Here is a 17,674-nt window from a genome sequence, read left to right as displayed (position 1 = left end):
ATTTTTTTCAACTTCCCCTTGCACACAGAAACACCCCCCACCCCACATTTCTTTGCTTGCTCCTCTCTCCTTTTCTATAGCCACCTTTGTGCATAAAAACTAATCTTGACATGGGAGTATTTGAAAGCCAAAGCTTTGCAGATCTGTTTGCAATATGAAACAGTTCTCTGAAAAAGAGCTTGACATTCTTTTCAGTAGACTCAGTCCAAAGGTACAATCTGCTCTTTTGTGGGAATATTTTCCCAGTTGGTTCTTCCTGATGTTCTTCCAGAGGTGGCTGCCTCATAATTGCTTTTCTGAATCAACCACCTCGTTTAGATTAACAAGGAATTCCATGCTATTTGGGGCTGGCATAGTTATTTATTTATTTTTAGATGTATATGACCTCCATCAAAGACTATACTCTGGGATAGCAGTATTGTTCACTGTCTTTGGTAGTTCGAACTAGAGTGCATTCTTACAGGACAATTCACTCATCCCAACTTTAATATCCTGAAGAAAATGGCCATTATCTGATTTTGCCTTGGTTATTTTTTTGCCTTCTCTTAGTTCAGTATCTGATTCATCTCTTGAACACCAATCAAGTGAATTTAGGAGTGATTATGCCTGGAGAATTGCTTGTGCAATTTATTTCTTAATGTGGCAAATACATTGAGCTTTGAAAGCCATGAGATCTGGGTGAAATCTAGCTGAATTATCTAGTTGTTTGTACGTAAAAGATTTGCGACATAATGCCTTTCCAGCTAATAACTAGTTGTCAGATCTTATTTTCCACACTTGATTTAAAACCTTCAGTGTTAAAAACGAGGGTGGGTTGTGTGGTTTTTTCTGATATGCATTGCAGCTCAGCATATGACACTGGAAGATAACATCCAAGAACTCAGAAATGCAATGGCTGGAATTGGGCGACGTAACTCGGAGAAAAGCGGTGGCTTTGAGTTCTTCACAGTAGAGCAAGCCAAAGCCATAATCAATTATTTGAAGATCAGGTATTTATCTTACATGTTCATTGTTAAGAAGCACTCTGTGATGCACCGTACCAAATGCACGCAGTGTTCAGATGTCATAGATGCCTCTTATGAATAAGTATAGCTTCTTATAGATAAGAGAAGCAGAGTGGTGTTGGATTAGGACTTGGGAGACCAGGGTTCAAATAGACTCTCAACCATGTAGTTCAGCGAGCAACCTTGGGCCAGTTAGTCTCACAGCACAACCTACCTCACAGGGTTGTCGTGGCATAACCTACACCACAGTATTGTTGTGTTGATAAAATGGGGAGGGGGAGAGCCATCCATGCCCCCTTCAGCTCTATAGAGGAAAGGTGGGATATAAAAGAAATGTAGTAATAATAATAGTCATTTATAATAATAAGCCCTCACACCACATCAGCTAATAAACCATGTTTTGGGTTACTTATGTGACATACATCTGTATTTTCTGAGGGTCCTGATAGGTATCATACAGCCATTAAAATATAAAACCAAGTTAAATGGGAAAAAGAGGTCCTTTTAAAAATAAAAACTAATTTACTTCAAAATATCAAATTCACAGGATAACAAAATATGATATGGGTGCATATAACAGTGACAAAAAAGCACAAAGTCAAGGAGGTCTTGATGGGAAGAACCTCACATACAATTTCTCTCTGATATTTATATCCTTACTCACGTTGATTAGTAGCAATGTCCAATGTCTTGAATCACGGTGAGCTGTCTGAAGTTCAGTTTTGGCGTCTACATTTCAGCATTTCCCAGATGATGTGTTCCCACTACAGTTCAAAACAAAATGCTTGACTTTAGGTCAGGCATGAGTTCCCTGCCTGTGAACCCTAATATAAATGTTTGAAGCTTCAAAAATATCTCCACTGTATGTTCATCTTGCCACGTTAGTAAGCAGTATTAACAATATTAGTTTGACCCAGGTTCCTTCAAAGTCTTTCTTTGCTCTTCCAGAGATAGGAATAAAGTTGGTGAACAAATATCTAACCACACTGGCAGATACTGGTTAGAAAATACTGAGCTAAGAGGAAATACAGTAACTACCTGAAGAGGGCAGAGTGGAGAAAGTAAAAAACTACAAGTTAGCTCTATCAAGGTTAATATTACAGTGACTATAACACTCCTCCCCCTCAATATTTTTGTGAGATAATAGACAGCAATCTCACCAGAAGGCAAAAGTCAATAAGCAAGCTATTTGTAAAGTTCATCTTAAACTAAATGAAATCTACTAAGAGACTTCTGGGATCGCCATCTAGTTAATACCTCTTATGCAGATTCTTGCCACAGTTTCTGGCCAACGAAACATGGGGGGACTTTACACATTTTAAATTCAGTCTATGTTTAAGGATGACAAAGAAGAGGAGACAGGGACAAGGAGACAAGGGTGTGTACAGTTTTACTTATTTCGTGCATTGGATTAGATGGAGATACCCAACCTTTGTAGTAGTAAACCTCCCTGAATCAACTCTGAGCTTCTGGGAGGTTCACAACTAAAGAGTAAAGATTGGGAACTCGGGCATTAATTCTTATAGTACAAGCAGTGGCAGCATCAGATTTTTTTTCTTTGGAAGAGCACAGAAGGGGCAAAGTATATTTCTAGGTGGGAGAGTGGTGTAATCTTAATCAATTTATTACATTTTTGTTGTTACATTTTTGTTGTTACATTTTATTCAGATTATTACATTTTTGATTCTTTGTTTTCTTTTATTGTTACATTTGCAGTTTTTGTTAAAAAAACATGTTAATCATCAGGTTGTTTTTTTAATTAATTGGCTTTTTAATTATATTTGCATGTGTCTTAAATTAATATTTTCAGGTGTGGGGGGGTGTCCCTTTTTATTTTTTACTTAACTGCCCACTTGGGGTTGCAGTCCTCCTTTGTGAAATCAAATGTCATTAACAGTTGCAATTAACAAAGTGTTCAGTTTCTCCCAAGAAGCATCTATTCAGAGGTATACTAGCATTGGTGCAGGGCAACTAATGCAAATACAAAATAAATGTCTGGCTGGATCACAACTGCAATAGTCCCACTCTATTCTGCCTCGGTCAAACTGCAACTAGAGTACTGTGTCTGGTTCTGGGCACCACTAAAAAGGATATTGACAAACTGGAATGTGTGCAGAGGAGGGCAACCAAGATTATACAGGATCTGGAAAGCAAATTTTATGAGGAATGGTTGATGAAATTATGTTTAGCCTGGTAAAGAGGAGACGGAAAGGGAAATACAGTAGCCATCTTCAAATCTCTAAAGGGCTGTCACATGTAGGATGGAGCAACCTTGTTTTCTCCTCTAGGACCCAAACCAATGACTTCAAGTTACGAGAAAGTAGATTCTGGCTAAATACAGTGGTGCCTCGCAAGACGAAAAGAATCCGTTCTGGGAGTCTCTTCGTCTAGCGGTTTTTTCGTCTTGCGAAGCAAGCCCATTGACGGATTAGCGGATTAGCGCTATTAGCGGCTTTTAGCGGCTTTTAGCAGCTTATCAGCTTATCGGATAAGCAGATAAGCGGCTTAGCGACTTAGAAAAAGAGGGGGGAAAGGAAAAAAAAAACGCAGGAACTCGCAAGACATTTTCGTCTTGCGAAGCAAGCCCATAGCAGATTCGTTTTGCGAAGCACCTCCAAAACGGAAAACTCTTTCGTCTAGCGAGTTTTCCGTCTTGCGAGGCATTCGTCTTGCGGGGCACCACTGTATCAGGATGAACTTTTTGATAGTAGGAGTTGTTCAACAGTGGAACAGACTCCCACGAGAGGTGGTGAACTCTCCTTCCTTGGAGGTTTTTAAGCAGAGGTTGGGTGGCCATCTGTCATGTTAAGATTCCTGCATTTCAGGGGGGTTGGACTAGATGATTCCCTGGGTCCCTTCCAACTCAGCAGTTCTGTCATTCTCTGAAAGACAAATGTTCCCAGGAACGTCACATGCAAAGGCAACAACCTCTCCCAGGTATTTGGAGGTATGCTGCTTTTGAGCACAAAGCCTCCAATCAGCTGCCACATTTTATTTATATATAGGCCACCTTTCGCAGTTTCCTTCACACAAAGTGGCTCACAACCTGTTAAAGCACAATTTATGACATATTACAAGCCATAAAAAAATGAAAACATAACATGAAACATAATCACACATTGCCACAACAATACTGGCAAAAGAAATGTGTTTGATGTAAACGGACATCGAAACTAGCAATTTGAAAAACAAACCAACAGAACATAAATGTCTAGCATAAATATCAGGGTGAAAGCTGTTTGGAATTGTAAAAGAACAATGAAACGGGGAACTGCGTACAACAGCAGACTTGATAGATGCATTTTTCCGGTCAGGAAAACTGGTCAAGAGCTACTTCCTGAGGGAGAAAAGGGGTGGACCACTCCCACCAGCTCTCTCACTTTGCATCCTTCCATTTGTTGCTTGTTTGCTGCTTGTGTGCTGTCCAAACTGCAGGAAAATTATCCCATATACAAACAGCAGAATGTATCATTTGAGGTAATAAACTAGAAATGGAAACTGAGGGAAGTCAACGGGGGGGGGGGGAATTGAAAATTAGTATTGATATTGGAAATTTCTTTTGAAAATGTAAAAGCAATAAAAAATATAACAGCAAAAAACTGCAGGAAAATGATCCCAGGCCAGTCCCTGAACTGGCTTGGGATTGGATGTCTCTTGAAAGACAGCATGCCTTCCTTCACTAGAAGTTGCATCTGGATCACCAGGGCAGTGGAGTAGCACCTGTTCTGGGCCTGACACGGATGCTTAAGTGGAGATTCCTGTACTGCAGGGGGTTGGACTAGATGACCCTCTGCCCCCTTCCAACTCTACAACTCTATGATTCTATTCCACCTCTGCAGCTCTAACAGTAAGGTGGCTATGGCCTGTTTTAACCTTCCTGTTCCTTCTCATTGCATTTGTGCTCAGGAAGGTTAAAACAGGTCATAGCTACCTTACTGTTAGAGCTGCAGAGGTGGCATAGAATCACAGAATTCCTGGTCTGGGGTCCATCATTTTAATTTCCTACAGTGGCCTGGCCTGCTTCTGCATTGGGGTAATAATGTGCTGTTAGAATGGAGTCCCTAATGCCGAACAGAATGTCAGAAATGAGTTTAAGGTCGACAGTGGGTTCTGCCAGGACACTTAAGTCATCAACAGCTGCCAGGGATGCTGGATGCAAAGGCTGTACTTCTGTATATATTTTCAGTGATGGAGCTAAGGTATTTTTCCTTCCTCAAAATGAGTATTTGGTGCTTCAGCTCTTAAAACCTTTTTTTCCCCCCTGGAGGAAGCTTTGTTATAAACATCTGAGAACTGTAATAAAAACAAGGAGAAATGCCTGAATATAGAGGCACAATCCACACAGAAGCTCTGATGATGCCTTCACGTCTGCTAAAATATGACAGTGTTTTTCTTTCCCCCCCTTTTTTCATCTTGTCTCCGGAGGCAGGCAAGCAAGCATCAACATATCTCTTGACATTTTCTTTCAGGAAACAGTTAAGCTGGGGAAACATGTTGGCATTAATCACTTTCAGATCCTTGCAAGGTGTCATAAAAAGCCCTACCCTGTAACTTCATTCACATGTGTAACCATTTGTCTTGTCGTGCCAAAAGTCTAACCATCAGTAACGGCAGAAAGGAATGCCAAGTGTATTCCATTGTGTCCCTTAAAAAAAGAAAGGAAAGGAAATTTTGTACTGTTTTGGAGGAGAAATATGTATGTTGTCCAAGTTACATGATTTGATAGAAATGTGGCTCGATGAAGCTCCTTGAGAACCAGGACAGTAATAATTTGGCCTACACATACGCATTCCCCTCGCCTCCCTGAATCCAAAAGGGTGTATTCAGTTACACAAATGAGCATGTCTTTGGTCTGAGAGACATAGCCAAGGTATAAAGTATTTCTGTAGCGGTAATTTTCAAAATCAAAAAACTAGGACCAGGAGTTCATGAGGGGTTTTAATATATATACATGAAAGTTCTTGTTATAATAATAAATAAAACTTAATAAAAGTAAAGCAATTCTATCCTACCTTTACTCCAAGGAGATCAAGGTTGTGTAGATGGCTGAACCGTGTGTGTGTGTGTGTGTGTGTGTGTGTGTGTGTGTGTGTATATAAAATCACAACATTCCTATGAGATAGATTAGTGCTCATAGATGGTGATTGGTTCAATGACACCCAGTGAACTTTCATGGCTGGGTGGGGATTTGAACTGGAGTCCCCAGTCCTAGCCTCTCCACTGCATCCCCCTGGCTCTGTGATGTTCACAAAGGGCTTCTGTTTCTTTAGAACTCTGCTGTATGTTCCATTCTCTGACTTAGAGGTACGAGCTATTTCTAACTACACTGCAGTGTCCCTGATGCCCGCTATTGATGCACACTATTGAAAAGTTTGCCCATCAAGCTTTTCTTTAAGTCGTGCTTGAGGGAAAGCATTCACAGGTGGTGTTGTGTTATATCATCCAGAGGGAGCAGTGATAAGGATTGCAGAAACGCACTGTGACTGCTGCTGACTGCATTGCTTCCATCAGTACGTCCAAGTGAGTCTTCTGGCCATGCATCTGCTGCAACTATTTTCACACTCTCTGATGTCATAATGTTTTCATGTTGCTATGGCCGTGAGTCACCTTTTCTTAGCATTGTGATCTCACCAGAATAAGTCCCCTACCCACAAACAGATGGACTATAATAGAAAAAGACAATTTGTACCACTTGATCACCGAGAAAAACAGCAAAGACTAAAAAAAAAAATAATGTTTGAAAGTGAGGTATATCTCTCAGCATCAGAATTAATTTAAAATAACACTTGTGCTAACATTCCAAATTTCAGTATATTGGAGACTATGACCTTTGATACATTCTTTGATTGCCTTGCTAGGTTTGTATAGAAGAATCTATCTAAATAAAGTTGGAAATCTGTCCTATCTTGAGTTCTGATATTCATTGTTGTTGCTGCTGTTGCTGTTGTTGTTTAGTTGTTTTACTTACGGAAGTGACCCAGAGCAACGTACAGCACAACATATACAGTAAAGCCAATTACAAAAACCATAAGAAATCTATTTTTAAAAAAACCCACACACATCTTTACAAATCAAAGACAGAACCTGCCCCACAAAAATTTTGTAAAGCAGGAATATGGTGGGACAATGGAAATGTAAGGGGGGAAAACCAGATATACTTCCCAAAAATCTAGCTAGAAGAGTACAGTCTTGCTAGGGCAATGTTTTCCTTGTGAATCAAAATGGCCCTAGTTTCCTCCCAAAATATATTTTCTAAATGGATTCCCCATCCCCCGCATAATGAAGTGTCAATGTTCTTGTCTTCCAGCATATTCCAACATTATACACTATATGAATTTCTTTTCTACACTCCCAGGGAAGAAATTGTGTTGGGAGATGAGGTAAGTAATTTGTATGACTGGAACTGATTAAGTGGAATGTTTTAATGCATGTTCGCTGGCATCTGTTTTCTATAGCTCAAAGCAACTTTGTGTCACAATAGCTCAAGTGTTAACAGCATAGAATTGCAGATGAAAGAATAAAAGAGAAATGCAGTAATGCCTGTCTCCTCAGAAATTTGAAATTTAGAAGACTAAATACGCCATTGTTGGCTAGACTTCTTGCTGTCTTGTCAATAATATCTTCATTGACATCATTTATAAGGGAGATGTATGGAATTTTAGATACAGCTTATGGCTGAGGGCTGCTCTGTAGAGGTTTAAAGCTAATGTGTATGTGACTGTTTTCATGGATAAATCAGCATGTGGAAGGGGGTCAATAATAATATTGGTTAATTTCTAATTCCTCACTATTCCTGATGTGCCACTCTTCCAGTCTTGTCTGTCCATATCCCTTTCAGTTACCCACATCTTTTGTCTGTTCATTTCAGCAGTGTGATCACTGCCTTAGTGTGGTTAGTCACAAGACTGACCACAATCGAAATGGGAAAGTAGAATTTGCGCAGCTTGCCTTTTCTGCCACAGGTGCTCCCACTGCTGAGGAGGCAATCCATTTCTTAAGAGCAGCTAATATCTTTGGCAGTGGGAACTGATATGACAGAAATTGCAAAGAGAGCTCCAACTGCATACATGGGTCTGTCCTGTTCACATATCACACCTTTGGACCGCACTTCTATTTTTAGATGATAAAGCTGCATATACTTTAAATATGTGAAACACATGATTCCCCCTCCCCCACAGAGACTTTTAAAATGATCTCTTCCTAAAAATGATGGCTTGAACTATTTTTTAGCCAATGAGAAGGCAGTTTTAAAGGGAGCGGGCAAATAATAAATGTCACTACTACCCTGCTGAGCGCTAACCATCATAATTCAGTTTGTCTAACGAGGAAAAAAAAGCCATTGCAAAAGAAAACTGTCAGACTATGAATGTCAAACTCTTGCGAGAAGGTATAACTTGGCATTTAGCTAGCAACAGGTAGCATTTGTCCAGTAACCGTCAAGTTTCTTTAATGGTTTAGCAGGGAATGCTTTATAGAAATAATTTGCCATTGAAATAAATCCAGTGGGGGTTTTTTTGCAGGCGGGGACCCAAAATCCAATCTGGACGGTGTCTCTTATTTGGCTAATTTTACTAAAGAGCAGCTAGGGCTTTGAGGGGAACACCTGCCATATCAGGCAGAAAATCCTCCAGAATCCTCAGGAATCCATCAGATTCCATTAACCTCTATGGCAAACCATTTCAGTAGCTTCAACACCCATGGATAAAGTCACTAAAATACTGATCCTCAGCTGGAAATTATCTGAGCTGTACAAGGGAATATAGCCCCCACTTCAAATTGTCAACATCCTGTACAGTTGAGAAAAGCACATTCAAGAATGTGGTCTGGTACATGTACTCAGCTGATGGCATGTTATGGTAGTGATGAAGTCATGAGCTCTCACCCCACCCCATAAACAAGGTGGCCTAAGCATGAATTTTGTAGTCCCCAGAACCAGCATTCTGGGGGTCTACAGCATCAAATCCAAGATGACCTTCATTAGATCAGTCAGGACAGTGGGGTGGCAGAATTCCCAGTTTCTGTCCCAAGTGCTCAACACAAGGCACAAATACTCTGGATTAGTACAGTTGTACCTCGGAAGTCGAACATTTAAATAACTTAAGTAATTATGTGACACATGTAACTCACATTCATTTCCATGCAAATGAAACTTCTAAACAATGTAAGAAAGTCATTAATGACATTTCATTTACGGACTTAAAACAATGGACACCAGTCATAGTGATTTGACTGATTTCCATTCTGGACCACAGACAAACACGCCAACTGTAGCAGTTTCCACTTCCTTTTCAATTTCACTGGAATTCCCTGACACCCCTGTCTCCCAGTGCCTTACAATCTTTTAAGCAGGTGTAATTTAACATCGCTACAGATATTTTTTGTCTCTGGACCAAATTCTAGTTCTTGGAGAGGGGGGACTAACATTTGACAATCTCATAAATTGTCGGGGCAGGTTGACTGCAGGAACAAAATGGTTCATCTTCACATTTTCTGGGATATTTTAAGCATGTAAATACAGAAGACCTCTGGGGATCCAAAGAGCCCATGGACTCTAAATGTAGGCCGTAGTCCTAATCACACAGTGGGACTTACTTCTGAGTAAACATGCATAGGATTGCACTGCACACTGAGAATAACTGTTCCGCCTCTACCCCAGGAAATGGTTGCTTCGAGCCTTGGCATTCATTTCTGTCTCAGGTACAGAATTTGCTTATTTAATATAACATTGGCTTAGCCTACTTATTCACAGAGCACAAATGGAGGAATGCTGAATGCAGAAATTCAGCAAAGCAATTTCCATTAACATATGTCAGATCTCATAACAAATGTTTACATTGCTAAGACATTAATTGCATAGAAGCTTTTATTATTTTCTGTTGGGGGGGGGCTCAGCTAATTTATTTTACTTAGGGTGATGTATTACTGCGTGCCTGGGGCGGGGGGAGTTTTGGGAACATTTACAAATGCAGCCTTGATGGTTACATGTTCATGCTGTTCTTGAATGGAACAAGCCTTTAAAAAAAATTGGAATGGTGTTTGCTTTGAAACATTTCCTAATAAAAAATAATGTGGTTGGTAAATGTAGTTTTATCCCTTCTTGCTTCAATCAGTGTGATGGAATAATCAACCTTTTACGGCCCAGCTGACTGGATTTCTGAAGGAATTTCATACCTTGGACACAGTCCACAGAAACCTCTGTGCACAAGTTCCAATGATATGAGTTTATTTTCAAACTCTCAAGAGCAGAAAAAGTTTCCAGAGCATTCTGCCCAGGGCTTAGAGATGTCATAGAGTCAGATTGCAAGGGGTGTGTGTAATTTTTTATATATAATATTACATGTGCTCTGTCATTAAATTTATAGTCACCCGATATCATACGCTGGAGTTACCTTCACAAAATAGTAACTATTTACATTAACTTATTTCTGTCTTGAGTATAACCATACTTGGACTCTCCCCAACCCTGATTTTATTTCATTTGGAATATATCACTTGTTCATGTGAAATTGTTACAGGAAAAGTTGTTCCCCCCTGCCTGTTCCCCAAATTGGCTGATTAGAAAGCCTTACTTAAAAGGAGTTAGTTTGAAAAATTAGAAGCTGAAGCTGGGTTGTTGTGGGTATTATCCGTGTGTTGCTTTCAACAAGTCTTCATTTGGTACGTTTTTCTTGCGCAAGAACTCTTCATTAATTTTTTTTAATCCCAATGTATGAACTGAGATCTTCTGAACTGGGTTGTTGACTGATGTGCCTAGCATGCAGCTGGAAATATGCATACTTAACATTGTTCGGACGAACAGAAGCAATATGGCTAGGTTGTGTTTAGTTGGGAAGTAAATGAAAATTAGAGTGTGGTGATAAGCACCTCCCAGGGAACACCTACGTAATAAGCTACCAGCCCCCAAAATATTCTAACTGGTTTCCACACCAGCAAAGACTATGGAAATATAATGGTTCATTTTTACTTAAATGATTATATGTGATAAGAGTAAACCCTGATTTAATGTAAAAACAAATACATTTTGACATTTTGATGATGAGATCATCTGCAGGGTGGGAAAAAAAAGCTTGTGTACATGAGCTGTGCTAATTCTACAGTAAAGCCACATCTTGGGATCACCCTAATTTCACCCCCCCCCCAAAAAAAAAACACCTTCTGGTATACACACATTGTTCTGTATTAATATTCACAACAGTTATGAAATATTCACTTCAGCATATACATTATTTTTACAAACTAGAAAATACATTTTTTATCTTTATATATCAGAAATCTCTCTGATAATTAAAATCAAAATTAATGGCAACCGTTCAGCAAAGTTCTGTGCAGGTTGCCAGAGGAGGGAGTCAGGCTGGGCCCTGACCAAAGGCCTGGTGGAACAACTCTGTCTTGCAGGCCTTGCGGAAAGATGTCAGGTCCCGCAGGGCCCTAGTCTCTTGTGATAGAGCATTCCACCAGATTGGAGCCGCAGCCGAGAAAGCCCTGGCTCTAGTTGAGGCCAGCCTAACCTCTCTGAGGCCTGGGACCTTCAGGATGTTTTTATTTGCAGACCGTAGGTTCCTCTGTGGGGCATACCAGGAGAGGTGGTCCCGTAGGTACGAGGGTCCTAGGCTGTATAGGGCTTTAAAGGTTAAAACCAGCACCTTAAACCTGATCCTGTACTCCACCGGGAGCCAGTGCAGCTGGTATAGTACCGGATGAATGTGATCTCGCAGCGAAGACCCCATAAGGAGTCTCGCCGCGGCATTCTGCACCCGCTGGAGTTTCTGGGTCAGTCTCAAGGGCAGCCCCACGTAGAGCGAGTTACAATAATCCAGTCTGGAGGTGACCGTCGCGTGGATCACAGTGGCTAGGTGAGGGGCAACCTGCACAGAACTTTGCTGAACGGTTGCCATTAATTTGATTTTAATTAATTTTTATAATGAAATGTTTTAGAATGTTGGATTATTTGATTGTTTGATTATTTGTTTGTTGTTAGCCGCCCTGAGCCTGGCTTTGGCTGGGGAGGGCGGGATATAAATAAAATTTATTATTATTATTATTATTATTATTCATTGTTCTCATAACAAAGTCTCACTTCAAGCTATATTTACCTACAGCTGTGGGTGATTCCAGAGTAAGCTAGCTGGTATTGTGCTATCCAATTACGTGCAAGTCAATGGACATTTTCCCATATTAGCTGAAAATTATTGTACCAGCAATGAGTTATATTTAATGTGAAAATAGAGGTCATACCCACTGAATAACTACAGCTGGGAAATGAGTGTGTGTTACTATTTAAATTGCTACCATATGGCTAGCCCTGTAATATACATCTGTATATTTATGAAACTCTACCTAAGGAATTATTTATATTTCAATAAAAAAGATAAGATATATACAATGAGAACACAGACTATTAATATGGGCTCGCTCTTTGAAATGAAAGAAATATTCAGAGTTAAATATTTGTGGTTTGTTAATCCGGGTACATTTGGCATAGGGTTTGGACTGACTGAATAATCAAAACATAAGACAATGGAAATATTTAGCAATGCCAAGAGAAGGAGTGGCATGTAGAAACCCATGAGTTTCAAACCCGCTTTGAGCATGCTCTTAAATCTCAGAGCAGAAACTCTCCTCCATGTTTGTCTTCCTTCTAATTAAAGAAATGAATTTTATACAAAGGTCAGTGAGTTCAGAATTTGAGCTGACTTTTCCTGTGTTTGTAGTTGACACAGTCTGGGAGAGAAAGAAGAGGCCATGATATTGCCAGTGTCCTAGTTTTGAACTGCTCATCCTGAAGCAGAAAGGATGCTAATAACACTGTGCTATTTTGTCTCCACCTCTGCTCACCAAGGGCAAGATGGTTTGAGCATATAATGCCAATCCTAGCCAGACTGCACTGGCTGTTTCTGGGCCCAATTCAAAGTGCTGACTTTGACCTATTAAGCCTTAAATGGCTCAGGTCTGTAATATCTCAAGGACTGCGTCTCCCCATATGAACTAACTCAGACCCTGTGATCAACATCTGAGGCCCTTCTTCATGTGCCTCCTCCACAAGAATTCTGGAAGGCGGCAACACGAGAATGGGGCTTTTCTGTGGTGGCTCCCCATTTGTGGAATGGAGGGAGGCTCACCTGGTACCTTTGTTGCATATCTTTAGGTGCCAGGCAAAAACATTCCTCTTCTCCCAGGACTTCAGCTAATTAAACAATGTATGATCTTTTAAATTGAGAGGTATTGTTTTTGTTTGTTGAAGGGTTGTGTAGAAATTGAATAAATAATAATAATAAGTTGGAGATGTGTCTGTCAAGGAGAATGGAACATGTTGTAGTTAATTCAAGTAGTTTTGGGGCACTAGATGTTTGGCCGTGGGGAGACATGCAATCAGATGGGCTGGAAGACCACCAAGGGCTCTCCTTGCTCCTGATTTCTTTCCCAACTTGAATGACGTGGCCTCCACATCTGTCAGCTCCTCTGTCTTGGCCTTGCTGCTGGTGAACAAGAGGTTGACCAAAAAAGAAAGACTGCTTTCTTCCATGACTTGATTCTGATGAGGCACACAGACTTGGCCTGCACTACCAAAATTTGGCCAATACGCAGGCCCGTATAGTCATACCTCGTGTTGCGTTTGCTTCATGATACGTTTTTTCAGGTTGTGCCCGTGGCAATCTGGAAGTACTGGAAAGGGTTACTTCCGGGTTTTGTCGCTCACGCATGCACAGACGAGCAAAATGATGTCACGCACATGCACAGACGCGGCAAATCGCAACCCGCAGATGCAGGTTACGTTCTGCTCATGTTGCAAACGGGACTCCGGAGCGGATCCCGTTCGCAACCAGAGGTACCACTGTATTGATCAGCTGGTTTGTTACCCGAAAGCCATCTTGCATAAGTAATTGGGCAGTTGACATGGAAAATTCTTCTGTATTGAGTCCTTTGGCTTTCTTAGTACATTTGGTACAGTGGACCATGTTTGAGGAAAGCTGAGCTACGGAACTCCTTGCAATACGGAGAACTCTGTGGCAAAGAATTTAGCAATTTTGAAAGGTGGATTAATTAGTAGAAAGGTGATACATGTAATTGCCAGCTGTTTATGCCTCCATCTGCTGCCATTTTGTGACGGGCACCACCGTTTTGTGACTGGTGGGCTTCTGTAATTTACAGCTCTCTCAGGTGAACTCTGAGTAGAAAGGAACCCTAAGGTAGGTAGAATGCTGCTGCTGTGCATTTTTAATTTAAAATAATGAATTTGATGGTGCAAGTATTGCTTTTGCACTTGTACATATTCTTCAGGTCTCCCCCTTTATACAAACGGGGGAAATGCAGGTGAAGAGGTCACTTGTCCATAGTTCTTCAAATTCCTGTTTAACATTTTCATGCAGTTTTCCTCACTGCATTATTCATGGTGTCCATTTATCATTGTAATTCTTCAGTGTTATTCATGCAGTTCCCTTAATGGTCCTTCATTTGTTCTAATAGAAACCACTTGTTAGCTTTTGAATCTCTACAGGATTTTGGATTCCTATTTCAAGCGTTTACATAGAGGAAAGACTAAATTAACCCATAATGATTGTTCTTCAAAGAGAATATTTAATGGAATTATTCTTTCACCTGCCTCTGTTATTGGAGATCTGTAGGTGTGTGTACGTGCTCATTTAAATTTTGAGTACAGTCGAAATTGGTTTAAAAAGTGATATTGCATAAAGATTAAGTTGCTCTTCAGACATTTCTTACCAGAGGGCACTAGAGTGCCCTCATGTGGGAGTTTCAGGAACATCTTTCTCATTACTCTCTCTGGAAATGCTTTTCTGTCAAAATGCCCGTCAGATACATGCCTTGAAGATATTGTATTTGTTTAGAAATTTACTCTTTGGAAAAAGACAAAGCGTTCATTCCAGAGCAATGGGTCAGGAATCTTACTTTGCTTATAATTCTGTTTCTTAAAACTCTTCTATCTGGGTATTATAATTACTTCTGAATCAGAAAATCATCCTCCTTACAGAGATGCTCAGGATGAATTAATTGCACGGGGGGAACAATCAAAGGCATGCTTCAGTCTTATATCTGCTTTTCCTAGCTACTGTTTAATACAACTCATGGCACTAAAGTGGCAAAAAGGACAGGTTAAATTTGACTTGGCATTCCAAACGAAGAATTTCTGTTGTTTGGGAATAATCCTCGTTGGGACAGGTAACTAATAAAGGGAGTAACGATTGCATGATTAAAAACAATTTTTCAGTAATAAAATGGGCTTGGGATTGTTTTGATTTCATTTATTAGACTCGCAGGTCACTTTAATATAGACTCAAAGACATTTACAGCCTATATACAGTGGTACCTCGGGTTACATACGCTTCAGGTTACATACGCTTCAGGTTACAGACTCCGCTAACCCAGAAATAATGCTCCAGGTTAAGAACTTTGCTTCAGGATGAGAACAGAAATCTTGCTCCGGCGGCGCAGCAGCAGCAGGAGGCCCCAATAGCTAAAGTGGTGCTTCAGGTTAAGAACAGTTTCAGGTTAAGTACGGACCTCCAGAACGAATTAAGTACTTAACCTGAGGTACCACTGTACTGAAATGTTGATGTTGTAGAGGTGGTTGAAAATGGGTTAATGCTGTGGTCGTAGAGATTGTGAGGGAAAAGCCAACTAAAGTTGCTTGTGACACTGAAAACAATAGGATTCCAGTCAGTTATGGTCCACAAGCTTCACTGACTAATAATAATAATAATAAGCATTTGGTAAATTTTATTAATTTCAGCTTCAGGCAGTTTATATTAAGGAAGCTTATAAGCACTAAGGGAATAATCATGTTTGACAAATGCAACTTGAATTTATTTATTTTTTTGAATATTTTAAATCTGAAGTGCAGTACAATGGAAAATAGTATCATTGCCTGGAGTGATTTATGTTGTCGTGTCCCCCCCCCCCCGCCTCGGCCCAACTTGCAAGATACAAAGCAAAATGCAATGAAGGTAATAAATGTCAAGGGCATTCACTAGAATTGTAGAGTTGGAAGGGTCATCTGGTCCAACAACCTGCAAGGCAGGCATTTGAAACTGGACAGTCTGGACAGTCTGAGTGGGCTGGGCTTGGGAGAGGACTGAAGTGGAGCAGGCTTCACTCCAGTCTGTCCCTATCCTATAAAGGGCTGGCTGCGCCAAACCTTTGGACCACAGTTGGCCAAAGAACAATCTGCCCTTCCCACCTTTTTTATGCTGTGGTTTTTGTATACTAACCATCCTTCCTAGTGCATTGTGTTTCTTGGCCTTGCTGTAGCTTAACAATGGTTGCCGTTTTCTGAGCTCTGTCCCAGCTTCTGCCAACCTAGCAGTTTGAAAGCATACGAGTGCAAGTAGATAAATAGGTACTGGGAAAGATTTCTGCCTGAAACCCTGGAAAGCTGCTTCCAGTCAGTGTTGACAGTACTGAGCTGGATGGGCCAATGTGTCTGACTTGGTATATACCAGTTTCGCGGGAAGGTAAACGGCATTTCCGTGCGCTCTGGCTTCCGTCAAGGTGTTCCGTTGCGCCAGAAGCGGTTTAGTCCTGCTGGCCACATGACCTGGAAAGCTGTCTGCGGACAAACGCCGGCTCCCTTGGCCTGAAAAGCAAGATGAGTGCCGCAACCCCATAGTCGCCTTTGACTGAACTTAACTGTCCAGGGGTCCTTTACCTTTTACCTTTTTTTACCTCAGATGCAATGTTACCTTTTTTCATTGGGTTGTATGTCAGTACACCAAGAGGCATGATTCATGGAGAATGCAAATTCCGTCTAGGAAATCTGCTCCTTTGTAAAAGCTGGATAAAAGGGAGGAAGTAATCGGTGATTAAATTTGAGAAGAGAGTAGAATGTTTCAGTCTTAAGTATTTACATTGTTTCGCAGGGTAGAGTCCCTCACGAGGTCAAGAACAGAAGATGGAGCTGAATTGTTTTGGTTGCTAGCTTCTGTCTGATAAAGGCAAGAGTGATGCCTTGAAAAACATTTCTAAAGGCGAAGTGTAGGGATAAAAGTTATTTAGTAGCCTGTTAATGCCTGCTCTGCCTATCGGCTCCTTTTCACAGAAAAGAGGATGGGGCATCAGCAAATTCAGTTGTTCAAGTTTAACAAGAAGTTTAATCTCTCGCAAAAAAAAAATAAAAAATGCTTTGTTAGGCTACATTCATTTGCTACATTTTGAATTCAGTATGAAAATTCCGTTCAGAGGGTATGCTTTTATGTTTTCCCGGTGAATATTCATGAAGCGTACGTGTGAGTATTTTGGATTCTTCAATAAAGGGATTTCATTTAGAGGAAAGGGCTTCTGATCTTTAGAAACAAAATAAACTTGAGAAGATGTAATATTGGGATGGCAGCTGGGTTTCTCAGTTAACAGTACAATTATACATGTCTGAAATAAGACTCTTCGAGTTCAGCAGGACTTATTCCCAGGTCAGTGGGTATAGGATTGCAGCAAATATTGTCACTGACTTGCAACTATTTCCAAAAATGACTGATTCAACAAAACGAGTGGTAGAATTATGTTGCTTGGGGAATTATGTTGTTTGGGTAATTGCTACAAGGGCACAGGATTTGGGGTCATCCATAAAATTATATTTTGCATTGATTGATTGATTGATTGATTGATTGATTATTTCCCCCTTGCTTAATATACTAAAAATATTTCTAAGCAGCGTACTGAAG

The 17,674-nt window shown here is 40.4% G+C and overlaps 1 protein-coding gene across 2 annotated transcripts in view; it reads left to right on the top strand.

Moving 5' to 3' along the window:
- Positions 1 to 17,674, top strand: part of CABCOCO1 (ciliary associated calcium binding coiled-coil 1) — a 54,259-nt gene that overhangs the window by 12,714 nt on the left and 23,871 nt on the right. For both annotated transcript variants that reach the window (XM_081005069.1, XM_081005070.1), the window contains exons 4-5: positions 845 to 989; positions 7,312 to 7,384. In XM_081005069.1, the coding sequence (XP_080861195.1) occupies positions 845 to 989; positions 7,312 to 7,384 (218 nt within the window). The remainder of the gene's footprint in view (positions 1 to 844; positions 990 to 7,311; positions 7,385 to 17,674) is intronic.

Source organism: Podarcis pityusensis, assembly GCF_964106645.2.
Source record: "Podarcis pityusensis genome assembly, chromosome: 5".
Lineage (NCBI taxonomy): Eukaryota > Metazoa > Chordata > Lepidosauria > Squamata > Lacertidae > Podarcis > Podarcis pityusensis.
The sequence above is the reverse complement of the archived record's forward strand: the minus strand, read 5'-3'. Positions and strand labels throughout refer to the sequence as shown.